Source organism: Symphalangus syndactylus, chromosome 20 (genome assembly GCF_028878055.3).
Source record: "Symphalangus syndactylus isolate Jambi chromosome 20, NHGRI_mSymSyn1-v2.1_pri, whole genome shotgun sequence".
Classification (NCBI taxonomy): Eukaryota; Metazoa; Chordata; class Mammalia; order Primates; family Hylobatidae; genus Symphalangus; species Symphalangus syndactylus.
Window position 1 is genome coordinate 30,307,757 of NC_072442.2, and position 27,483 is coordinate 30,335,239.

At 41.8% G+C, this 27,483-nt stretch overlaps 1 protein-coding gene across 1 annotated transcript in view; it reads right to left on the minus strand.

The window, feature by feature from the left end:
* Positions 1-14,698: 14,698 nt before the first annotated feature.
* The window catches only part of LOC134735317 (kinase suppressor of Ras 1-like), a 56,748-nt gene continuing 43,963 nt past the window's right edge, over positions 14,699-27,483 (minus strand). Inside the window, exon 2 of the mRNA XM_063629785.1 lies at positions 14,699-16,105. Within this exon, the coding sequence (XP_063485855.1) occupies positions 15,932-16,105 (174 nt within the window). The 3' untranslated portion in view covers positions 14,699-15,931. The remainder of the gene's footprint in view (positions 16,106-27,483) is intronic.

Genomic DNA, 27,483 nt, shown 5'->3' on the forward strand with positions numbered 1-27,483 from the left:
TGACCTCACGATCCACCTGCCTTGGCCTCCCGAAGTGTTGGGATTACAGCAGTGAGCCACTGTGCCCAGTCATAATTTTTGTACTTTTAGTACAGACAGGGTTTCACCATGTTGGCCAGGCTGGTCTCAAACTCCTGACCTCAAGTGGTCTGCCTACCTTGGCCTCCCAAAGTGCTGAGATTACAGGTGTGAGCCACCCTGCCTTGCCTGTGTGTGTTCTTTGGATTCAAACACACTGCTCCTCTAGAGTGTATGAGTATGACTGAGAAAACATTTATTTCAAAAAGATTAAAATAAGACGCCACACTAGAATATAAAAAGAACTCTTACAATCAATAATAAAAAAGACAAATACCCAATTATAAATGGGCAAAGGACCAAAGGACCAAAATAGACATTTCTCCAAAGAAGATATACAAATTTCCAACAATCACATGAGAAGATGCTAAATATCATTAGTCTTCAGGGAAATGCGAATCAAAATCACAATGAGATACCATTTCGCACCTGCTAGGATGGCTACATCAAATTGACATATAACAAATGTTGATCAGACATAAAGATAGGAGCAATAGACACTGGGGACTCCAAAAAGAGGGAGGTGGGGCAAGGGCTGAGAAACTTCCTATTGGGTACTATGTTCACTATCTGGGTGATGGGATCAATAGAAACCCTAACCCCAGTATCACACAATATACCCTTGTAACAAACCAACATGTGTACCCCCAATCTAAAATAAAAAAATTTAAAAATGAAATAAAAGGATTAACTGTGGGGGGAGGGGGGAACAACAAGTGTTGGTGAGGATGAGAGAAATTGGGACCTTCCTGCCTTGCTGGTGGGAATATAAAATGGTACAGCCACTTTAGAAAATAGTCTGGCAGTTCCTCCAAAGGTTAAACACAGAGTTACGATATGACCAGCAATTCCACTCCTAGCTACATACCCAAGAGAAATGGAATACATGTCCACAGAAATGTTCATAGCAGCATTATTCGAAATGGCCAAAAATGTGGTACATCCATACAATGGAATATTATTTGGTGATGAAAAGAAGTGAGTACTGGTGTTACAACGTGGATAAACCTTGGAAACATTATGCTTAAGTAAAAAAAGCCAGTCAGAAAAAAACATGTATTATATGATTCAATTTGTATGAAATGTCCAGAACAGGCAAATCTATAGAGTCATAAAGTAGATTAGTGGTTGCCTAGGACTAAAAAGAAGAGGGCGGGCATGGGAGAGAGACTGCCTAAGGGGCATGGCATTTCTTTTCTGGGTGATGAAAATGTTCTAAAATTCCTTGTGATGATGGTTGCACAGCTCTGTGAGTATATAAAAACCACTAGATTGTCCACTTTAAATGGGTGAATTGTATGGTATGAGAATTACATATCAATAAAGCTGTTTTATAGAATAAATAAACAAACTCCCAAACAGAGCCAGCAGCCAGCCTTCTTCCTGTTTCCATGCAGGGATCTCGCTCCTGTTTGCCCTTAATGTATCCTCCTGTTGACACCCAGCCAGCAAACTCATGTTTGCTCTGTGGTGACATCCCCAGGATGCACCAGGCCCTGGGCCTGACATTGTTCTGCAGTCCTTGCCAACTAGGTCAGTGTCCAGGAAGGCAAACAGCATATTTCAGAGGGTGACAACATAAGGGCATGAGAAGCAGCCAGAGAGAGCCCCCCACCAGGCTCCCTTGGCCAAGACACTGGGGACCTGTCCTCTGGTTGAAACCTCCTATTCCTGCCTCCTCGACCCCCACCCCCAGATGAAGGTGGATGCTACTGTGTGGGGCTGGAAATATAAAAGCACTTCCCCAGGGAAGTGATGGGCTCTGGGGAGCCACTATGGTGGGAAGGAATATAAGAAACCCTTAACCTCAGAGAGGTTAAGCAACTTGCCTAAAGTTACTCTGCATTAAAGCTTTGAGTCACTTGCATGGCTAGAAGTTCTTGAGCTGGATTCTATCCTTTAAAAAAGATTAAAAATAGCATATACATCCCATGGTAGGGAACTGGTTAAATTAATTATGCTCCAGTCATACAGTGGAATAGTATGCTGATGCCAAAAATAGTTTGGCATGCTTTAAGTACTGATATGGAATTGTCACCAAGATGTGTTTTTAAGTGAAAAAAAGCAAGATGCAGAACAATGTGTATAGTATCCTACTATTTGTCTAAAAGGAGGCAAAAGATACATATAAAGTCATCATCCCTCCGTATTCACAGGGCATTAGTTCCAGGACCCCTGCAGATACCAGTATCTGAAGATACTCAAGTCCCTTATATAAAATGGCATAGTATTTGCACATCCTACTGTATACTTTAAATCATCTCTAGATTACTTATGATATTTTTATTTGTATTATCTTTTACTATTTTTCTTTTTATTTGTATTATTTATTTATTTGTATTTATATTTATTTTTTACTATTGTACTGCTATTTTTATTGTTTTTTTTCAATATGTTTTGATCTGCAATTGAGTGAATCCATGAACACAGAACCTGCAGATGCAGAGGCTGTGGATACAGAGGGCCAACTGTATTTGTAATTGCTTGTGTCCAAATAAAGTATCTCTGAAAGGACACATAAGAAATTAGTGACATTGGCCAGGCACAGTGGCTGGTCCCAGCACTTTGGGAGGCTGAAGTGGGTGGATCACCTGAGGTCAGGAGTTTGAGACCAGCCCGGCCAACATGGTGAAAGATTGTCTCTAGTAAAAATACAAAAAATTAGCTGGGTACGGTGGTGGGCACCTGTAATCCCAGCTACTCAGGAGGCTGAGGTGGCAGAATACCTTGAACTTGGGAGGTGCAGGTTGCAGTGAGCTGACCTTGCAGCCTGAGCAATAGAGCAAAACTCTGTCTAAAAAAAAAAAAAAAACGAATCACAGCTCCAATCAAGGAAGCAAAATTTTTCCAGAAGCTCCCAGAATTCTTCAGCTTATATTTCACTGGCCAACTATGTTATGTAACACTCTCAGCTGCAAGAATGTCTTGGAGAGAAAGTAATTTTCCCTCAGACTTTATGGTAGAGGGGGTGAGCGTGGTGGCATGTCTGTGGTCCCAGCTACTCAGGAGGCTGAGGTGGGAAGATCACTTTAGCCCAAGAGGTCAACACAGCAGTAAGCTGTCATTGCATTGCTGCACTCCAGACTGGGCAACAGAGCAAGAGCCTGTCTCAAAAAAAAAAAAAAAAAAAGAAAAGAAAAATAATGAATAAATGAATGTCTATCCCCAAACCTCAAGTTAAGAGCCCTGCTTCCTAGGATGATTAAAAATTGAATCCTTTAATATTTGTCAAATGCTGTGCTAATCCTATCAGAAATTACTGGTGAGATTTGAGGAGGGGGATCGGTAAGGAGCATCCCTTTTCCTCAGTGTGAGTTCTAAACTATTGAGACATAAAGGAGTAAAATAGGTATGGATTGCAGTATCACCCTCATTGCTGATAAAGGCCCAGATTGAGGGTGTGGCTTAGATGAACCAGGCAACAACCAACATCCTAATGTCATACCCAGAATTAGACCCACCTGCCTGGTCATAGGCAGGACTCAGACATGCGGACCTCACTGCAGGGCTGGCTGCATGACAGCTGTGCTCGCCAGCTGCCGATGGGAGGCCCCAGCCAAGGGAAAGCAGGAGGCAGGCAGAGCCAGGCTTACACTGCCCTCTGCAGCTCACAATCACCTCCTCCTTCCAGGAGAGGCTTGCGGGAAGGGGAGAGAGGCCAGGAGGCTGTAACACTAACGGGAAGAAACATATGGGAAAGGAGTCTTTTCCCAAATCCCCAAATTATCAAGATTGTACTCTTTCTCTTTCTTCATATTAAAGGAGATCATGCCAGCCACATTTCAGGGCCTGGTGCTCAAAAACAGTAGGTGCTTAATACAAATCAGCCTCCTTTCCTCCTCTTCTCCATTCAAATTCTTTCTTAACCAGGGTAGGAAGAGATTAGGCTTCCCTTCCTCTTTAACGTACTGAGACTTCATTTCTCAATTTCTCTTCATTGCTCAATTTCTCTTCCTGTGTTGCAATTCCCCAAGCATGTGACTTTCATCCGGCAACCCTAGCCTTGTGATATTGTGGAGCTATGCCTCATGCATCACGTTCCTGCACCACGAAGTCAAATTGCACTTCACAGACCCAGCTGCCCCTGCTCTGTGGAGGGTCTCCTCTCCCTCCCACCTGTAGGACTCATCCATCTTCCTTATGTTCCACTTCCAACAGGTGGAGGACATTTATCTTCTTTTTGAAGCCACCAGGCATTTGAACTCCTTTCTCATGTTTGGGGGACTCCCACTTTATGGTTTGATCGGGAGGAGGTCTTCACCTTCTACTAGAGAAACGGGAATGTTCTGTTTCCCCTTTCTCAGCCTCCCTTTTGCAACTACAGCCAGGGCATGTGACCGGGGCTGGCCAACCAGAGGGGCCTGTGCCAGACCTTGGGGGAGCCTGGGTGGGTCTGAGGGAGGCCAGGACTCCCGAGAATGTCCACTGTGGATGGTGGGCAGTGCAGCACATCTGAATTCCTGGCACAGCAGGGGCCGCTGAGCTGGCTGGGGACACATCCAGGCTTCTTGGCACATAGGGTTTGGGTTCCATCGGGGGTGTTGTCCCTGACTGTGCAGCTTTAAACCTAGTTTTAGGGTCTTGTGGTGGTTCTGTGAGCTGCCTCTTTACCTTCTGATACATTTTCTTCTCCATTCAGGCAGTCGCTGTCTATAGTTTGTAGCTAGAAAAAATGACAGTGAGGCAGTAATTGAGTCCCTGACTTGGTCTTCCAAGCCTGACGTTCCCATCGGTTCTCCCTTGAAGTAAGAGAGTACTTCAAGAGTGCACAGGCCGCATCTCAGGAAGGACATGGGCGCACTCACCTTGTCCTGCAGCCTCTCTTCCCGTTGGTGGTGGGGAAGGCGGTGCTGTGGACAGTGACTGACTCAGAATAGGAAACAGGCATATTGGTCTTCATTTTGTCAAAATCAACCCAGTGACCTCAGGCAAGTCACTTCACCTCTCGAGATTTTCTCACATGTCAAATGGCCTGGGTGGAGATGCCAGACCAAAAGATGCCCCAATTTTAATACCGTTTCTGTTCTTGAAGCTGGAGTCTCATTTTACTACTTCAGCTTCATGGAGTGCTTTTGTTTGTTTTTCCTGTAATTACTTATGGTAACCATAGTTCAAGCAACAAAGCTTGATGGACTATTACTTTTACTGCACCTGCCAGTCCTGGTTTCCAGCCCCAGACTCAGCTATGTCCCAGGTTTAAAAGTCCAAGAACCAGGAGTTTGCAAGAGAGGGATCACAATAATGTGCATTTGAACTATACCTGGGGACTGGGGGTTAGGAATTCTGTCTTGATACCACTTATGAAAGGTGTCCCTTTTACTTATGGCAGGTGGGTGGTTTATGGAACAAGCCCATTCAATCTCTTTGGGGCTTGAATCCTGGCTCTGAGTGGCTTTGAGTGGCCTTGAGTGAGTGACCTCATTCAGGTTCCCACATGCCGTTTAATACTCTAACTCATGCGGTAGGGCTGACTTAACCTTCCCAAGAAGTTGTGAGTTTCTCAGGTGCAGGGGCCATGACTTAAGTACATTTCATATCCCCCCCATCTTTACTCCTCTCTCACCTTGACATACGCGTATACCTGTTTAGGGGTAGAAAATCTCTGTAAGACCCACCCAAGAAACTGACAACAGTGAGTGCCTCAGGGAAGACTGAAACCAGGAGGAGGGACTTAGTCTTCACTTTACATTCTTGAATATATTGCCATGAACACAATAGTATTTTAAAAACTGCCCAATAAAGAAATAAGAAAATTCACATCTCTATTTTTATTTCATTTTGTGGAGGTAGAATCCTGGATTTATCCAACCCCTTATTTAGGGGCATCCTGATTTCTCCATCTTGCTAGGGGAAGTTGGCTCACCTCTCATTAACCTGGGAAGGCTTCCCAGAGCAGGTGACTTTTGACAGATGAGTAGGAGTCAGATGAGGCAGGGTAGGACATGAGGAGAAAGTGTTCCAAGCAGGGGCAACATCATGAATGAAGGTGGGAGGTGTGAGAGTGTGGCCCTTGTGAGGAAATGCAAGGAGGGTAGGGGTGGGGTGGGTGGAGATGAGGCTGGAGGAACCCACAGGTCATTTCGGGCTCTTGCAGTGTGCTAGGCACTTGAATCTTGGACTCAATCCCAGGCATAACGTGGAGCCATTGAAATAATCTGGGGCTGGTGAGTGAGAGAAATCAGCTGTACAAATCAGCAGCATTGTTCCGGGGAAAGCGAGACTTGACCAGCACTTCAGCTGTATCAGTTACCAAATACGTGTTTACTCATAAAGAGGCCTGGTTTCTTACTACTACCTCCCATTCCAGCCTGCTGCAGGCTCCAGATGGGAAATACCTATAGAGCTATGGGAGCAGAGGACTCTCCTAACTCTGTGAGAGGCCTCAAGAGTGTAATGGAGAAAGCCTTCCCAGGCTAAAAACTCAGACTCAGAGCTCCCCAGACAGGCAAAGGTAGGAGAGGGCCTTCCAGGCAGAGCGAACTGCAGGAGGAAGCTCGGGGCGCATGTGCAGGAAATAAGGCTTGACAGGTGGGAAGGGGCCAGGCGCTAGTGAAGTTTGTTTGTTTTTTCACATTTTCTATCACTTTCTATGAGGTTGGTATGTATGTATGTATGTATGTATTTATTTATTGAGATGGAATTTTGCTCTTGTTGTCCAGGCTGGAGTGCAATGGCACGGTCTTGGTTCACTGCAAACTCCGCCTCCCAGGTTCAACTGATTCTCCTGCCTCAGCCTCCTGAGTAGCTGGGATTACAGGCATGTGCCACCACGTCTGGCTAATTTTTGTATTTTTAGTAGAGATGGGGTTTCACCATGTTGGTCAGGCTGGTCTCGAACTCCTGGCCTTAAGTGACGCAGCCACCTTGGCCCCTCAAAGTGCTGGGATTACAGGCTTGAGCCACTGTGCCCGGCTGAGGTTGGTTTTTACTGAGCTATTTTATAAATCATCTGGCGCACTTCAGAAGTTGATTTCAGGGCATCCCCAGACCAACCCAATCAGAACTTTGGGAAATGTGGCTTTAGTCTAGACAAAGAGTTCTCTAATGTAGTTGCTGGCAAAAGCATTATGCAGGGGCCCCAACCACACTGCAGAGCCACAGTCCATCCAGCAAGTGAGGGAACTGCCTGACAAAGGGGACGGTCCCTGAGTCAGTCTAACCTGGCGGTTTGGTGGGGCTAGGAATGAAGGCGGACCAGTTCTTCCTGTGAGGGGCAAACAAAAACTGGAAAAACTGCAAGACAGACTTATCCAAGTTCTGGGCGTGGCTAAGGCTGCACCGTCTCAGTCTTTGGCCATTCCTGAAGCCCTCTTAGCAGGGTCCTCTGTCCTTGCCAAGAAGCTAGAAAGAATTAGAAGACAGATGAGTCAGAACGGAAGGTCACGAGGTTTCTGCGCTTCCAGGGGTGCTCACCCATCCATCAGGGCTTCCCCTACTGCTCTTCCCCTTTCTCACCCCCAACCAGGATTTCTTTCCGCTTATAAATGAGAACTGCCCCCACTCCCCAGCCCCCACTCTGCAGTCAGTCGGAGGATGCATGCAAGAAGCTGTTGGAGCTTGAGGGAAGGGAGGAGGGACGGAGATGCCCCTGATGCTGGTGTCTTCATTCTCTGAGCTGGATAGGGACTAACCACGGGGCAGCCTGCTACCAGCAACACTGGTTTTTCTTTTCTTTTTTTTTGAGACGGGGTCTCACTGTTGCCCAGGCTGGGGTGCAGTGGTGCTATCTTGGCTCACTGCAACCTCTGCCTCCCAGGTTCAAGCAATTCTCCTGCCTCAGCCCCCCTTGGTAGCTGGGATTATACGCACACACCACCACTCCCAGCTCATTTTTTTTTTTGTATTTTTAGTAGAGATGGAGTTTCACCACGTTGGCCAGGCTGATTTCCGACTCCTGACCTCAGGTGTTTCACCCATCTCGGCATCCAAAAGTGTTGGATTACAGGAGTGAGCCACCACTCCCAGCTCAGCAGCACTGATTTTGCAGGGCAAAGCATCATTTGTCTTGAGTCAGTCCTATGGCCTACATAAAATGTGGCCCCCTCTGGATTCGCGGCGGACCCTAGCACTGGAGAAGGCATGCAAACACTGATGATGTGCAGTGCTGGCTCTCAGATGGTAACATCGGGCGCCTCCCCATCCCACTTCATTTACTCAGCAAACATTGATTTGAGCCACTGCCATTCTGGGCCTGGGGCGCAGAGGAAGAAAGGCACGACCTCAGACCGTGAGTGTTCTCTGAGAAGCAGACAGAGGCAACGCTGCTGTGAGAAGCAGAGAGACAGCTGAGACCATCCTGAGGACAGCAAAGAGGGCACTAACCTGGAAGATGGGCGGCAAAGATGTCTGAACTGAGTCTTTTTTTTTTTTTTTTTGAGACAGAGTCTCGCTCTGTGGCCCAGGCTGGAGTGCAGTGGTGCAGTCTCGGCTCACTGCAAGCTCCGCCTCCCGGGTTCACGCTATTCTCCTGCCTCAGCCTCTCTGAGCAGCTGGGACTACAGGCGCCCGCCACCACGCCCGGCTAATTTTTTTGTATTTTTAGTAGAGACGGGGTTTCACCGTCGTCTCGATCTCCTGACCTCGTGATCCGCCCGCCTCGGCCTCCCAAAGTGCTGGGATTACAAGCGTGAGCCACCGCGCCCGGCCTGAACTGAGTCTTGAAAAGCCAGCCAAGCTGCTCACCCCAAAAGAAAGTTTATTCTGGCTGAACAAACCAGCCAGAGGGAAGAGACTTCAGGGATTTCAGGGCTAAAATGGAACTGTTTACAGTTTCCCTTCCGCAGAGACCCTCACACTTGCCCCCCACCCAACCCCTGGACTCTCACAGTACCTCCTGAGGGAGAATGAGCAGAAAAGGCCCCAAGGGGAGGTATTGCTGGAAGCTGGGCAGAGGGAAAAAGCTGCTCAGTCTTCTGATGAAAAGGGGAGTGGGGAGGGGAGCTGGGCTCATTCCTGGCTGTTGAACTGTTCTCTGCCAGAGCTAGGCCCTGTGGCACAGTTAACTCTACAGTGAGTCCTGAGGGCTTGGAGGGAGCTTTCCCTCAAATCTCGGCATCCAGACCACTTCTGCTCTGCCCACCAGCCCCGCTAATCCTGGCAGCCACTCATTCATTCACTGGTTTGTTGAATTAATAGTGAGGGAGCACCTTCTCCTAGATGCTAAAGATACAGCCATGGACAAAACAAAGACCCCACAGGTCTTTATTCTAGTGGGGGAAGCAGACAGAGAATGATCAAATGAGGAAGGGAGGAAGACAGACAAGAAAGGAAAAGGGCGAAGAGGTGGACCCGTTCATGTGGGAGGGAGAAGCTCAGTAATAGTGGGCATGGGGCAGAAGTCTGAAGGAAGGGCAGGAGGCGGGAGGCAGGGGAGAGGAATCCCAGGGGGAGAAAGCAGCACCTGCAAAGGTCCTGAGGCAGGCCTGTCCGCAGAGCCCCGAGGGTGGGCCGAGCAGGAACTCGCTGTGCACGGACACTCAGAGGGGTTTAAGAGGGCGAGCTTTGAGCTCATGCATGCCTGGGGCCCACTGTTCCCTAGCAGCCTGCATTTAGGCAGATTGCTTCATTTCCCTAAGGCTCAGCATCCCTGTCTGTAAAATGGGAAGAATGGTGTTACTGTACCATGGCTTTCTATATACTTTTTCTAAATAAATGGCAGCTATTATCAGGATTATTATAAATGCAATGGATACATGTTCAATAGTTAGTATTAGCACTTTCCCAAAGGGGATTTCCAACAAGATAAGACACTAGATTTTTTGTTTTGGTTTTATAAAAATATCTTAAATTACATTGACAGTAACACATGTTGGGAGCAGGGTGTGTGGGCATCAAGTGTCAGCAATCACAAATCACACTCACGCCTTCCCCCACTCCTCACAGTTGGGGCTTGCCCCCATTACTCCAGAGCTGCCTTATAGGCACCAAAAGCAAGGTCTGGAGGAGCCAGGAGCTGGGCTAGGTCTGAGCAAGACGGTGTCAGAGCCAGAATTAGGCTGCAGTCATCTTTAGAAGGAAGCAGAAAGTTTCTCTTTGAATTGACACTTCCTCCCATTTTCTTTCCATTTGAATAAGCAGAAACCTTAAGAGTTGAAGCCTTTTTCAGAAAGTTTGGAGCTATGGTCAGTGTAAGGAGACAGCCATCTCCCTTTTAATCTTTGGTTTTGAACGTGAGTGATTGGGAGGTCCGTTGATGACTGGCCTGGATCTTCAGAAGGGTCTCAAGGATGTGAGCAGGTTGTAGCAATCCTGCTCTGGCCCCCACCCTGCTGGACAGCCCAGGGTGGGCGATGGGTGCCACAGCTGATCTGGAATGTTCTGCTCATTTGCCCCCCTGCCAGCCCTTCTCCAACCTTCAAGGGAGCCATCCCACCTGGCCCATGCCTCCTGCCACCCAGCTCACACCCCTCATCATCAGAGTGCAGCACGACCCAGCTCTCTCTCCTGCAAGACGCACGTAGGCCTCCCTGCCCTGCTTGGCCCACTGTTCCCAGCTCTCTCAGAGCCCAGTCCATCCTACTGTGGGTTAGCGGTGGTGGGAGAGATCAGTGCAGACCTGTCCTAGAGGAGCCTGCCAGAGCAGGGGAAGAAGTAATGACAATGAGTAAACCCTGTGCTAATTTTCTTTTTCTTTTCTTTCTTTCTTTCTTTTTTTTTTTGAGACAGTCTCATTTTTTTGCTCAGGCTGGAGTGCAGTGGTGCAATCTCAGCTCACTGCAACCTCGACCTCCCTGGGCTCCAAAGATCCTCCCATCTGAGCCTCCCAAGTAGCTGGGACTACAGGTGTGTGCCACCACATTGAGCTAATTTTTTTATTGTTTGTAGAGACGGGGTTTTGCCATGTTGTCCAGGCTGGTCTTGAACTCCTGGGCTCAAGTGATTCACCAGCCTCAGCCTCCCAAAGTGCTGAAATTACAGGCATAAGCCACCCTCACCTGGCCTGAGTGCTGAAAAACAGAAAAGCCTCGGAGGCCAAAGGTGAAGCACTGGATGGAAGTTGACCTCCAAGCAGGGAGCAGGCAACCCAGCAGCAGCCTAGGCTCCATATGGGGTTGAGAGAGGGGAAAGGCCACCGACAGTCCCTGCTCCATGGGGAAGGCAGCCTCTGACTGTGGCTGACGGGCTGGCAGTCGGATAAGGATTGGCTGGCAGGAATGGGCATCCAGCTGCCTCTGCTGCTTCTGTGAACTGGGAATGATGGTGCCAGTTAGGTCTGCATGGCCATCAATAGGCCAGGTGGCCGGGCCGGGGTCTGTCAGCTCCAGTGGCTGAAACACACAACAGAATCATCAAACCTAGACTGAGATAGTCATGAAAGAGATTTAGAAAAAGACATAGTGATTTTGTTCCGCGTTTCCTTTTTCTAAAAACACTCTTCTCTAATAAAATGTATGACAGCAATAGCTCTCACTTATTGCTCATTTAATGTGTGGCGAGTATTTTCCTAAACTCTCTATATATGTGTATTAGCTCATTTAATCCCCACACAAATCTTATGGGGTTTTACCACTGTCTTCACTATATAGATAAGGAAACGGGGGAGTTTATCTCCAGGAAAGTTAAGAAACTTTACCAAATAACTTGACCAAGGTTTAAATGGAGATCTTACCCAGAGTCAACTTTAGCCTCCAGACTGTCTCTACTACATTTTCTTTAAACAGCTCTTTGTGACGGGCTTGACCTTGCTACAGGGTCTTCCTGTGATTCCCAATTCTTTGGATTCAATCCACATATAAATCAGTCCTCCTGTTTCTGCCTAAATAAACCAATGCTTATAATATTTAAATATTTTTTAGGAGTCTGTATCTCTGCAATGGTATATTTCCCCAATAATTTTTCCGATGAAACCCAGAAGAGAGAGAAAAAGAGAAATATTGATTGAAACCCATATTGTGATGATAATTTTGCTGGATAAATATGTTTCTTTTTTTTTTAAGACAGAGTCTCGCTCTGTCATGCAGGCTGGTGCAGTGGTGTGATCATGAATATTTTTCAAAATGTTAAATCACTAGCTAGAGTTTAGAAATCCTTTGTCATAAAGAGAAAGTTTTGACAGAATGGAATTTGCCATAGCATCCATACTTGCTTACATTTACCAAAGGTTAAACTGTTCCCACGTATCACCTTCTGCTGGGCAATTTACCTTTGCTCACTGGGCAGTGGCCAGTGGAGAAATGGTTTACATTTGAGAAAGAGGCCTAAAGCACACAGTGCATCCCTACTTTAATTTTTCAAGACAAATGCCTGCCCAACCTTAAAAAATCAGGTAAATAACACAGAGAGTAGGGACTACCATAAAACTATTCACACAGCTAACTGGGATTAAAGTAGCCCTCAGAGCTTTTAGTGACATCTCCTGACCTCTGCTGGACACATTTGGGATTGCATAGCTCCCAGGTCCTTGAAAGTAACCAGCAAAGTAAGAATCTTAAAGTTTACAGAATGCCTCATCTAAATCTCTCATTTCAGAGATGAAGAAAATAAGATTCAATGGGCTTATGTGATCTACCCAAGAGTACACAGCTACTTATGAAGTGGCATTTTCAGGACCAGTACCTAGAAATGATTTATTGCCCAGTAAACCACATATGCAAATGTTGATTAACTTCATTGGAATGAATAAATACTCTTTGGATTATCTTTACAGTACCATCATTTTTAGAAATAAGAACAGCTGACATGGACAAAGTGGTAACCAAGAGTCAAAATTAGAATTACTTGAGCAAGGTCATAGTTACCTTTATATCCCATATCCCATATCCGCTGATCCCATAACTCCGTCATTATCTTCAGTGACTGATGTGTCCGTAGAGTAACAAAGAAGAGAGTCAGATAATTCGTTTTCACAAAAGCTTTTTTTTTAGTTGTAAATATTTATTCCTGATTGTAGTTTGTTAAAATGAGCTTGCCTTCCTAAAGGAAACTTCAACTGGCCATAGGAAACAAGACTCCCCAGGGTTAAAAGGACCATCCCTTTCAAGGACTAACTCTATCAGTGTCCTGCAAAGACACATGGAACCCAAGGGAGGCACCCAGCCGTCTCTGATGCTTCTTCAGCTGGGAGTTTTGGGTCTCCCTATTGAGGCTGTATCTAGAAGAGAAAGCTGAAAGACCACTGAAATATGTAGTCAAATTATTCTACACTTTAATATCTCCAAATGCATAGTCTTAATGAAAGCAGTAGAGTATTATATTTGAAAGAACATAAGCTTTGCAGCCATGCAGTTAGTGTCTGCTTACTATCTGTGTGAGCTTAGGTAAATGACTTAATCTCTCTGAGCTTCAGTGTCCCCAACAATAAAACAGGAATCATAAATGATACTTTTCCAGAAAGTTGTTTGAGAATACATGAGACTGTGTGTGTGAAAATCCTAAGCAAAGTACCTGGTGCTACAGGCCAAAGGGAGGGACAATGTTTGATTTCTTCATGGAATTAAATATACACCAGATTTTTTTTTTTTTGATACTGGGTCTCATTCTGTTGCCCAAGCTGGAGTGCAGTGGTGCAATAACAGCTTACTGCAGCCTCGAAGTGATCCTCCCACCTCAGCCTCCTGAGTAGCTGGAACTATATATAGGCACATGCCACCATGCCTAGCTAATTTTTTTCTTTTAATTTCTTGTAGAGACAGAATATTGCTATGTTGCTTAGCTGATCTTGAACTCCTGATCTCAAGTGATCCTCTTGCTGCCTCCTGCCTCAGCCTCCCAAAGCACTGGGATTATAGGTGTGTGAGCCACCACACCAGGCCTATGGCAGATTTTTTTTTTTAATTTCAGACTGGGTTTTACTCTGTTGCCCAGGCTGGAGTGCAGTGGAGCGATCTTGGCTCACTGCGTCCTCGACCTCCCAGACTCGAGCAGTCCTCCCATCTCAGCCCTCCAAGTAGCTGGGACAACAGGCACCACCACACCTGGCTATTTTTTTGTATTTTTTGTAGAGATGGGTTTCACCATTTTGCCCAGGTTGGTCTCAAAGTCCTGGGCTCAAGTGATCCACCCACCTCAGCTTCTCAAAGTGCTAGGATTACAGATGTGAGCCACTGTGCCTAGTCTAAAGTGTCTCTTTAAGGCACTTGTGAATAGAGTCTTGTCCATTTTAGATTATTTTATTGGGTCTTTGAGATATAGAATTGAGTATTTCTCCATGACAAATGTATAAATCAGCACTTTTTTTGTGAGAAAAAGTGTGTCTGGCCGGGGCACAGTGGCTCATGCCTGTAATCCCAGCACTTTGGGAGGCTGAGGTGGATGGATCGCTTTAGCCCAGGAGTTTGAGACCAGCCTCGGCAACATGGCAAAACCCCACCTCTACTAAAAATACAAAAATTAGCCAGCCTCATACACAGTCTCAAAGTTAATTAATTAATTAAAAAATAAAAAATTTTAAAAAGAGACACTTTAAATGGTTTAAAACATCCCCACTCCAGATTTTGTTGTTGTTGTTTGCTTTTTGTAGTTTTGCTGTGCCTTCCCCATGATAAAAAGTGCTCTTAAAACTTGGCAGCTGGCTGGGTGCAGTGGCTCACGCCTGTAATCCCAGCATTTTGGTAAGCTGGGTGGGGCAGATCACCTGAGGTCAGGACTTTGAGACCAGCCTGGCCAACATGGTGAAACTCTGTCTCTACTAAAAATACAAAAATTAGCCGGGCATGGTGGTGGGTGCCTGTTTTATCACGGGACATTTTGTATATCCCTACAGGCTTTAATGGGCTCTGAAATGTCCCTTCATAGATTCTACAAAACGAGTGCTATCAACCTGCTGAATTAAAATAAATGTTTAACTCTGTGAAGTGAATTCACACATCACAAAGCATTTTCACAGATTGCTTGTTTTATTTTTCTTTCGAGGGATATTCGGTTTTCTACTTTAGGCCTCAATGGGTTCTGAAATGTCAATTCAGTGATTCTACATAAATAGGATTTCCAAGTGCTGAATCAAAATAAAGGTTTAACTGTGTGAGTTGAATCCAAACATCGCAAAGCATATTCACAGATAGCTTGTTTCTAGTTTTTATCGTGGGATATTCGGTTTTTTACTATAGGCCTAAATGGGTTTCATAAGGTCCCTTTGTAGATTCTACAAAAATAGTATTTCCAACCTGTTTAATCACAAGAAGATCAAACTCTGTGAGATGAATCTACACATGGCAAAGCATTTTCAAAGATAGCTTGTTTCTAGTTTTTATCCTCGAATATTTGATTTTTCACTATAGGAAAAATAGCCTCAATTGACTCAGTAATGTCCCTTTATAGATTCAACAAAAAGAGTTTTCTAAAGCAGCTGAATAAAAACTAAGGTTTAAATCTGTGAGATGAATCCACATGTCACAAGGCATTTGCCCAGAAAGCTTGTTACTAGTTTTTATAGTGGGATATTCAGTTTTTCATTGTAGGCTTCAATAGGTGCCAAAATGTCCCTTTGTAAATTCTACAAAAAGAGTGTTTCCAACCTTCTGAATCAAAACAAATGTTTAAGCATGTGAGATGTATCCACACATTGCCAGACATTTTCAAATATAGCACGTTTCTAGTTTTTATCTCAAAATATTTGTTGTTTAACTATAGGCCTCAGTGAGCTTCGAAATGTCTCTTCACAGGTTGTGCAAAAAGAATATTGCCAAACTGCTGAATCAAAACAAAGGTTTAACTCTGTGAGACAAATACACACATTGCAAAACATTTTTACAAATAACCTGCTACTAGTTTTAATCACTGGATAATTGGTTTTTCACTATAGGCCTCAATGGAGTCCAAAATGTCCCTTTGTAGATTCCACAAATAGAGTTGCTCCAACCAACTGATGAAAGAAACAGTTCCACCTACTGCAGAAACAGTGCCACCTACTGTGCCTTTAGGGGAAGGTCGGGAATTGCCACCGCCGCCTCAGCCTTATGAATTTCTTGAACGGGAGCCTGAGACACGGCTTGCCACTCCAGTTGTTGCATGCCCCGCCATTATGGCAAAGGGAAGCTTCAGGCTCGCCCAACAGCCAGTTAGGGTGAGGGAATGATCCAGGCTTGTTCACCTGTTAATTACAGTAGAGGAATGCTGTGAGCCAGGACAAATACAAATTATGGTGCAGGGACAATCCAGGCATCCATTCACCAGGAAGAAGAAATGGGGGATTTGGATGCTTGGCAGTTTCCAGTAATTATTTCTCCATCTGAAAAGCCCAGAGAACATGCTCAAACATGCTGGGAGCCATTTTCTTTTAAATCATTAAAAGACTTAAAGCAAGCAATTGGACAACATGGGCCAAATTCTCCTTATGTTCATTCCTTGTTACATCCCTTTCTCTCTGTGGCTTATAACCAGTGTTTAATACCTAGGGGTTGGGAGTCATTAGCCCAATCCACCCTGCCCTTCTCTCAATTTCTCCAATTTGAAACCTGGTGGATGGATGAAACAACAAATCAGGCACATAGAAATGCTCAAGTCCAACCTCCCATTAATATCACATGTGATCTATGTGATCTTGCTTGGAATCAGACAGGCATGGGGTACACTAAATCAACAGATGGTAATGGGTTATGAGGCTATTGATCAGCTCAGAACTATATGCTTAAGAGCCTGGGAAAGAAATGCACGATCCTGGTACTACTTATCCCTCTTTTAACTCAGTTCGACAGGGTCCAAGGGAGACTTATCCAGGTTTTATCACCCATTTTCAAGACGTGGCTCAAAAGGCTATTTCGGATTCTCATGCCAGAAAAGTGATCATTCAGCTGCTTGCTTATGAAAATGCTAATACACAATGTCAGGCAGCAATTAGACCTATTTGTATAGTCATTATTCCAGGAAACAAATTTGAGGATCTGGTCGACACAGGAGCAGATGTGTTGATCATAGCTCTTTATCGACGGCCAAAAAACTGGGCCAAACAAAAGGCCCCAGTGGGTCTTGTTGGGGTCGAAGGTTTGCTTGTATCTCACCAGGAGAGAATCAGCTTCCTGTCTGGGTACCCGCAAGACATCTTAAGCTGTGCCATGAGCCGGAATCCAAGGAAGAGGAAAAGACCTGGGAACGTCCCTGCATCCCCACTTCGTCAGATGGCTCAGATGAACATCTCTGTTGAGCAGATGGAAACAGTAAAACTCTCCAAGAAACTCCACCGACCTGGGAGCAGATGAAGAGACTAGCTCACATTGCAGAAGAGAATCTGAGGTCTCAGAACAAGCTGCTGACCACCAGTAATCCAATGGTAGCTATGATGGCGGTAATCTCCCTGGTGGTGAGTCTCCCCATAGCTGAGCAGATAAAAATTACACTTATTGGGCCTACATCCCATTCCCACCACTGATTAGGCCTGTTACATAGTTAGACACCCCGGTGGAGGTTTATATTAATGATAGTGTCTGGATGCCTGGACCAACAGGCAACCAAGGTGCTACTCATGCAGAGGAGGAAGGAATGTTAATGAATGTTTCCATTGGTTATTACTTTCCTCCCATCAGCCTGGGGCTGGCAGTACGATGTTTAAATTATGATAAACAAAGGTGGATGTTTTATGTCCCTGCACATAATGGGTCAAAAGGCTCTATTCATACAATCAGTGGAAGAACATTTCAATCTTTGGACACTATTAAATACCTGAGTATGGCTATGTTATGACACATCACCAGATTAATAAATTTAAACCTAATAAGAAGCTGTACCCTAGGCAGGCCACTGAATAGTCTGAAAAGCTAGAGGTGCTAACCTGGGAAGATTGTATTGCAAACAGCACTGCTGTACTGCAAAATAATTCCTATGGAATCGTCATTGATTAGGCCCCTAGGGGACGCTTTGCAGTAAATTGTACCAGACAGTGTGAAGATTGTAGAGAGACTCCTTTTGCAAATGACTACCCAGATAATGTACCAAAATTATATAGAAGAATTGAAACAAATTACCCTATTGAGTGGAAAGAGAATGGTATGGCTCCTCCAAGCCCAAAAATGATTGATCCAATTATAAGTCCAGAACATCCAGAATTGTGGAAAGTAGTGATGGCTCAGACCCCAATTTGGATTTGGAAAGGAGAATATAAGACAGAACCATAGTAAAAAGCTTCAATTTGTTGTAACCATGACCTCTAATCAGACAGTCCCATTGCAGAGTTGTGTTAAGCCTCCTTTTATCTTGGCAGTGGAAAAAATTAATATCCTACCTGACTCTCAAACCATATTATGCCTCAACTGTCATCTTTTTACCTGCATTAATGCTACCTCTAATAAAGATAAGAGTATTTTACTGGTTAGGGCCCGAGAAGAAGTCTGGATACCTGTTTCCCTCAATAGACTTTGGAGGCCTCTCCCTCCATACATATTATCACTGAAGTACTAAAAGGACTACTTAATAGATCAAAGAGATTCATATTACTTTAATAGCTGTGATCATGTGCCTTATAGCTGTCACAACTACTGCTGCTGGTGTTGCTTCGCACTCTTCTATTCAAACTGCGGACTTTGTGGATAGTTGGCAGAAAAATTCCTTCTAAGCTTTGGAATTCCCAAAGCCAAATAGATCAAAAATTGGCAAATCAAATTAATGATCTCTGTCAAACAGTAATTTGGATGGGAGATTGGATTATGAGCTTGGAGCATAGAATTCAAATGCAATGTGATTGGAATACTTCTGATTTTTGTATTACTGCTAGCTCTTATAATGCCACTGAACACCATTGGAGATGATTAGATATCACCTACAAGAAAAAGAAGATAATTTAACATTAGATGTTGCTAAACTGAAAAAGCAAGTTTTTGAGGCATCTCAGGCTCATCTCACCCTGTTGCCTGGAGCTGATATTCTTCCTGGAGCCACTGAAGGCCTTTCTAATACCAATCCTTTAAAGTGGGTTAAAACCATAGGTGGATCAACAATTGCAAATTTTATTTTGGTTTGTGTCTGTTTATGTTGTTTGTTTTTAGTCTACAGATGCAGACAGCGCCTTGGGAGAGGCACCATGAACAAGCCATGATAGCAATGGCGGTTATTAACCAAAAAAAAAAAGACAAAAAAGGGGGACGTGTGGGAAAGAGAGTTTTTGTGGTGCCAGTTGAGTTGGTCTCCCCTGTGTGAGACAGCCATGGGGAGCCATGGGCGACCTCTGAGGAGAAAAGTGTCCTTATTGCCTTCATGTCTTTATGCCCTGAGAGCATAACTGCTCAGTGGCATTCCACAGGTTGCTCAGGGAGATAACACTCCCTTGAAGCAGTGGAGTATAATCAAACATCTTGGCTCCTCCTGAAACCTGCTCCCGCCTATTTCAGTCCCGATAAGTTAAAGATGCTAAGTAATTTAGATACACACATTTGCTCAAAGAAATAAACAGAAACCGTCACTGCTATACATCTTATTGAGTGACTCACGAGTTCTCCTTCACTGATTAATCCTTTTCCTCATCCCTTCCTCCCCCTCCCTTCTGCCCTAAGAACAAAGAGCTTGTAAACCAATAAATTGGGCAGAGCTCTGGGCTGTGAGCTCTGGGCTGTGAGCAAGCCTCTGACATTCTGGTCCCCTGGACCCACCTTTTAAATGCTTATTCTGTCTCTTTCTAACTCCTTTGTCTCTGCCAGACTTGGGCTACCTGGTGGGTGGTGTAGGGCTGGATTCCCCAACACTAGTTTTCATCATGGGATGTGAGGTTTTTCAATCTAGCCCTCAATGGGCTCCAAAATGTCACTTTGTAGATTCTAGAAAAGGGTTATTTCCCACGTGCTAAATCAAAACAGAGGTTTAACTTTGTAAGATGAATCCACACATTGCCAAGATTTTCATAGATAGCTTGTTTCTAATTTTTATCGCAGGGTATTAGGTTTTTCAGTATAGGCTTAAATAGGCTTTGAAATGTTTTTTGTAGATTCTACAAGTATGTTCAAAACCTGCTGAATCAAAGCAAAAGTTTAACTCTGTGAAATGAATAAGCACATTGCAAAGCATTTTCACAGATAGCTTGTTTCTAGTTTTCATTGCCAGGTATTCAGTTTTTCACTACAGACCTCAATAGACTTTGAAATATCACTTTGCAGTTTCTACAAAAAGAGTGTTTTCACCTGGCTGAATCAAAATAAAGGTTTAACTCTGTGAGATGAATGCATACATTGCAAAGCATTTTCACAGGTAGCTTGTCTGTAGTTTTTATTGCAGGATATATGTTTTTTCACTATAGGCCTCAAAGGGTGAAGAAAAATCACTTTGTAGATTCTAAAAAGAGTGTTTTCAACCCATCCTTACAGATTTTACTAAAATATTGTATTCAACCTTCTTAATCAAAACAAATGTTTGAATCTATGAGTCAAATCCACGTATCATAAAGCATTTTCACAGATAGATTGTTTCTAGTTTTTATCGCTGGATATTTGGTTTTTCACTATAGGCCTAAATGGGCACCAAAGTGTCTCTACTTAGATTCTATAAGAACAGTGTTTCCTACCTACTGAATCAAAACAAAAGTTTAACTCTCTGAATGGAATCCAAACATTGCAAAGCACGTTTACAGACAGCTGGTTTCTAGTATTTATTGCGTGATGTTGGGGTTTTTTACCATAGGCCTTTGTGGGCTCTGAAATGTCCCTTCATAGATTCTACAAAAAGATTGTTTCCAACCTGCTGAATCCAAACAAAGGTGTAACTCTGTAAAATAAATCCAAACATCACAAAGCATTTTCACATATACCTTGTTTCTAGTTTTAATCGTGGCATATTCGGTCTTTCTCTATAGGCCTCAGCGGTATCCAAAATGTTCCTTCATAGATTTTACAAAAACAGTGTTTCCAGCCTAGTGAGTCAATACAAAGGTTTACCTCTGTGAGATGAATCCTCACATCTCAAAGCATTTTCACAGATAGCTTGTTTCTAGTTTTTATCACGGGATATTTTATTTCTCAGTATAGGTCTCAATGAGCTTAGAATTGTTGCTTCATAGATTCTACAAAAGAGTGATTTTAACCTACTGAATCAAAACAAAGTTTTAACTATGGACAATGAATGAACACATTGCAAATAATTTTCACAGATAGCTTGTTTCTAGCTTTTATTATGGTATATTCAGTTTTTCACTATTGGCCTCAATGGGCTCTGAAATATTTCTTTGTAGATTCTACAAAGAGAATGTTTCCAACCAGCTGAATCAAAACAATGTTTTAACTCTGTGAGATAAATCTATACATCACAAATCATTTTAAAGATAGATATTTTATTGTTTACATCATGAAATCTTCACTTTTTTGCCATAGGCTTCCATATGTGTGAAATGTCCCTTTCTGTATTCTACAAAAAAGTTTTCCAAACCTGATGAATAAATACAAAGACTAATTTGTGAGATGAATCCATACATTGTAAAGCATTCCACTGATAGCTCTTTTTAAATTTTTATCCGGGGTAGTCAGTTTTTCATTATAGGCCTCAATTTGCTCAGAAATGTACCCCAGTAGATTGTAGAAAAAGAGTGATTCCAAGCTGCTGAATAACAAGAAAGGTTAAACTCTGTGAGATAAATTCACACATCACAAAGCATTTTTAGATTCTTTGTAGTTTTTATTGCAGGACATTTGGTTTTTAACCATAGGCCTTAGTGTGCTCTGAAATGTCCCCTGGTAGATTGTACAAAAAAAGTGTATCCAACCTGCTGAAAGAAAACAAAGGTATAACTCTGTGATGTAAATGTACACATCACAAAGCATTTTCACAGATAGCTTGCTCCTAATTTTTATCACGGGATACTTGGTTTTTCACTATAGGCCTCAATGGGCTCTGAAATGTTGCTTTGTGGATTCTACAAAAAGTGTGTTTCCAACCTGCAGAATCAAAACAATGGTTTAACTCTTTGAGATAAATCCACACATTGCAAAACATTTTTATGATAGTTTGTTTTTAGTTTTTATCATGGGATATTCAGTTTTTTACTATAGGACTGAATGGGCTCAAAAATGTTCCTTCTTAGATTCCACTAAAAAATTGTTTCCAACCTGCTGTATAAAAAAAGGTTTAGTTCTGTGAGATGAATCCACACATCACAAAACATTTTCACAGATAGCTTGTTTCCAGTTTTTATCATGGGATATTTGGCTTTTCACTATAAGCCTTAATGGGCTCCAAAGTGTCCCTTGTAGATCCTTTGAAGAGAGGGTTTCCAACCTGCTGAATCAAAACAAACATTTAACTCATTGAGATGAATTCACAGATTGCAAAGCCTTTGCATAGCTAGATTGTTTGTAGTTTTATCATGGGATATTTGATTTTTCACTATAGGCCTCAATGGGCACCAAATTGTCACCACGTAGATTGTAAACAATAAGCATCTCCAACCTGCTGAATAAAAACCAATATATAACTATGTGATATGCATGCATATATCACAAAGTGTATTTACAGATAGCCTGTTTTTAGTTTTAATCACAGGACATTTTGTTTTTCACTACAGGCCCTAATGGGCTCACAAGAGACCCCTTTTAGATTACACTAAATACATGTTTCTAACCTGCTGTATAGTTACAAATACTTAATTCTGTGAAAGAAATCCACATATCACAAAGCTTTTTCACAAACAGCTTTTTTCTAGTTTGTATCATGGGATATTCGGTTTTTCACTACAGTCCTCAAAGGGCTATGAAATGTTCCTTTGTAGATTCTACAAAAAGAGTCTTCCAACCTGCTGAATAAAAAAAGTTTTAACTCTGTGAAATGGGTCCACCCATTTCAAGGCATTTTTGCAGATAGTTTGTGTCTAGTTTTTATCTTGGGATATTCAGTTTTCACCACAGGCCTCAATGGGCTACAAAATGTTCCCTTGTAGATTCTACCAATTAACTGTCTACAACCAGCTGAATCAAGACAAAGGTTTAACTCTGTGAGATGAACCCACACATTGCAAAGCATTTTAACAGATAGCTTGTTTCTGTTTTTTTCTTTTTTTTTTTCCACAGGTTTTTCAATTTTTCACTAGAGGTTTCAATGGGCTCCAAAATATTCCCTCATAAACTGTATAAAAAGAGTGTTTCCAGCCTGCTGAATGAAAACAAAGATTTACGTCTGTGAGATGAATCCACACATTGCAAAGCATTTTCACCGAGAGCTTGTTTCTAGTTTTTATAGCAGGATATTTGATTTTTTCAATACTGGTCTCAATGGGCTTTGAAATGTCCCTTTATAGATTCTACAAAAGTTTTTTCCAACATACTGAATTAAAACAAATGTTTAACACTGTGAAATAAATTCTCACATCACAAAGCATTTTTACAGATAGTTTGTATCTAGATTTTATCACGAAATTTTGAATTTTTCATTATAATCCTCAAAAGGCTCAGAATTGTCCCATCTTAGATTATACTAAAAGAGTGTTTCTAACCTGCTAAATAGAAACAAAGGTTTAACTCTGTGAAATGTATCCTCACACTGCAAATTTATTTCACAGATAGCTTGCTTCTAATTTTTATCATGGGATATTTAGTTTTTCACTATAGGTCTCCATGGGTTCCAAAATGTCCCTTTGTACATGCTACAAAAAGAGTGTTTTCAACCTACCCGAATCAAAAGAAAGTTTAAACTCTGTGAGATGAAACCACACATTGCAAAGCATTTCAACATATATCTTCTTTATTTTCTATTGTGGGATATTCTGCTTTTCACTATAGGCCTCCATGGGCTATGAAATGTCCCTTCATAGATTCTACCAAAAAAGTGTTTCTAACTTGCTGAATCAAAACAAAGATTTATCTTTGTGAGATAAACCCACACATTGCAAAGCATCTTTACAGATAGAATTTTTCTCATTTTTGTCACCAAATGTTAAATTTCATACTGTAGGCTTCAATTTTCTCCAAAATTTCCCCCTGTGGATCCTATAAAGCGAGGATTTCCAACCTGCTGAATCAAAACAAAGGTTTAACTCTGTGTGAAGAATCCACACATTGTAAAGCATTTTCACAGATAGCTTGCTTCTAGTTTTTATGTCAGGGTATTCTGTTTCTCACTATAGGCATCAATGGGCTCTGAAATTTTCCTTCACAGATTCTACAAAAAGAGTGTTTCCAATATACTGAATCTAGACAAAGGATTAACTTCATGAGATGAATCCACACATAGCAAAGCATTTTCAACCATGTCTTGTTTCTAGTTTTTACTGCGGGATATTTGTTTTTTTACTATAGGCCTCAATGGGCTTTGAATTGTTCCTCTGTAGATACTACAAACAAACAGCTTCCAACCTGCTGAAGCAAAACAAAGGTTTAAGTCTGCGAGATGAATCCACATATCGCAAAACATTTTTACAGATAGTTTTTTTCTAGTTTTTACCACAGGATATTTGTTTTTCACTACAGGCCTCAATGGGCTTTGAATTGTCCCTCTGTAGATACTACAAACAAAGAGCTTCCAACATGCTGAAGTGAAACAAAGGTTTAAGTCTGCGAGATGAATCCACAAATTGCAAAACATTTTTAAAGATAGCTTGTTTCTAGTTTTTTTTTTTTCTTTTTTCATTTTTTATTTTTATTTTTTATTATACTTTAGGTTTTAGGGTACATGTGCACAATGTGCAGGTTTGTTACATATGTATCCATGTGCCACGTTGATTTCCTGCACCCATTAACTCATCATTTAGCATTAGGTATATCTCCTAATGCTGTCCCTACCCCCTCCCCCAACCCCACAACAGTCCCCGGAGTGTGATGTTCCCCTTCCTGTGTCCATGAGTTCTCATTGTTCAATTTCCACCTATGAGTGACAACATGCGGCATTTGGTTTCTTGTCCTTGCGATAGTTTACTGAGAATGATGTTTTCCAGTTTCATCCATGTCCCTACAAAGGATATGAACTCATCCTTTTTTATGGCTGCATAGTATTCCATGGTGTATATGTGCCACATTTTCTTAATCCAGTCTATCGTTGTTGGACATTTGGGTTGTTTCTAGTTTTTATTGTGGGATATTTGGTTATTCACTATAGACTACAATCCTCTATGAAATGTCCCCTTGTAGTTTCTACAAGAGTGTTTTCAACCAGCTGAGTCAAAACAAAGATTTAATTCTGTAACATGAAATGACTCATCATAAAGCATTTTCACAGATAGCTTGTTTCTAATTTTATCACAGGATTTCGGTTTTTTACTGCAGGCATCAATGGGCTTCGAAATGTTCCTTCGTAGACTCTACAAAAAGAGTGATTTTCACCTGCTGAATCAAAACAAAGGTTTAACTCTGTGAGATGAATCTACACATCACCAAGCATATTTACAGATATATATGTTTAGTTTTTATCATAGAATACTTGTTTTTTTATTATAGTTCTCAATTTGCCCTGAAATTTCCCTAAACATATTATAGAATCAGACTGTCGCCAACCTGATGGTGAATCAAAACAAAGGTTTAACTCTGGAAGATAAATACACACAACACAAAGCATTTTCACAGATAGCTTGTTTCTAGTTTTTATCACAGGATATTCAGGGTTTCACTGTACTCATCTATGGCATTTGAAATATCACTTTGTATATCTTACAAAAAAAGCATTTCCAACCTTCTGAAACAAAACAAAGGTTGAACTCTGTGAGATGAATCCATATATCTCAAAGCATTTTTACATATAGATTGTTTTTAGTTTTTATTACAAAATATTCTGTTTTTCACTATACTTCTCAATAGGCTCCAAAATGTCCCTTTGTAGATTCTACAAAAAAAGTGTCTGCAACCTGTTGATTCAAGACAAAGGTTTAACCCTGTGAGATGAATCTACACATTGCAAATCACATTCACAGATAGATTGTTTTTAGTTTTCATCATGAAATATTTGGTTTTTCACTTTAAGCCTCGACGGGATCTGAAATGTCTATTTTGTATATTCTATTTTGTATATTTTGTATATTTCATTCTTCTGAATGAAAATAAAGGTTTAACTTTATTAATTTTATTAACCACACATCACAAAACATTTTCACTAATAGTTGCTAGTTTATATTACGGGATATTTGGTTTTTCACCAGAGGCCTCAATGGGCTCGAAATGTCACTTCATAGATTTTACAAAAAAAGTTTCCAATTTGCGTATAAAAACAGCAGTTTAATTCTGTGAGATGAATCCACACATTGCAAAACATTTTCACAGTTAGAGCATTTCTAGTTTTTATCACAGGATACTCTGTTTTTCATTAGAGGCCTCAATGGGCTTTGAAATATCCCTACATAGATTCTACAAAAAGAGTGTTTCTAGCCTGCTGAACCAAAACAAAACTTTTGTTCTGAGAGATCATTCCACACATTGCAAGACACTTTTACTGGTAAGTTGTTTCCAGTTTTTATCACAGGATATTGTTTTTTAGTATAGTCCTCAATGGGCTCTGAAATGTTCCTTTGGAGATTCTACAAAAGGAGTTTGTCCAATCTACTGAATGAAAAGAAAAGTTTAACTGTGAGATGAATCCACACATTGCAAAGCATTTTCACTGATATCTTATTTCTAGTTTTTATCACAGGATAATCCATTTTTGACTATAAGCCTCAATGGGCTTCAACACGTCTCTTCATAGATTCTACAAAATGAGTGCCTCAAACCTGCTTAATCAAAGCAAAGTTTTAATTCTGTGAGATGAGTCCACACATCCTAAAAATATAGCTTGTTTCTAAGTTTCATCAAAGGATACTTTTTTTTAAAATATAGGCTTCAATTGGCTCTGAAGTGTGCCTTCGTAAATTCTACAAAAAGAGTGTTTCCAACCTGCTGAATCAAAACAAAGGTTCAACTCTGTGAGATGAATCCACACATCACAAAGCTTTTTCACAGATAGCTTGTTTCTAGTGTTCATCATGGGATATTCAGTTTTTCCCTATAGGCCTCAAGGACTCCAAATTGTCAATTAGTAAATTCTACAAAAAGAGTGTTTCCACCTTTCTGAATCAAAACAAGGGTTTAACTCTGAGATGAATCCACACATCACAAAGTGTTTTCACAAATAGCTTGTTTTAGTTTTCATCATGAGTTATTCAGTTTTTCAATATACTCCTCCATGGGCTCTGAAATGACCCTTCATAGTTTCTACAAAAATAGTTTTTCCAACTGAGTGAATCAAAACAAAGGTATAACTCTGTGAGAGAAATCCACATATCACAAAGTATTTTCTCTGACAGCTTGTTTCTAGTTTTTTTCTGAGGGGTATTCTGTTTTTCACAATAGGCTTCAATGGGCTCTGAAATGTCCCTTCATAGATTCTATAAAAAAAAAAAAAAGGTTCCAACCTGCTGAATTAAAACAAAGTTTTAATTTTAAGACAAATCCACACATCACAAAGCATTTTTACATATAGACTGTTTCTAGTTTTTATCGTGAGATATTGGTTTTTTATTAAATGCAACATGGGCTCTGGATTGTCCCTTCATAGATTCTACAGAGTTTCCAACCTTTTGTAAGATGAATCTACACATCGCAATAATTT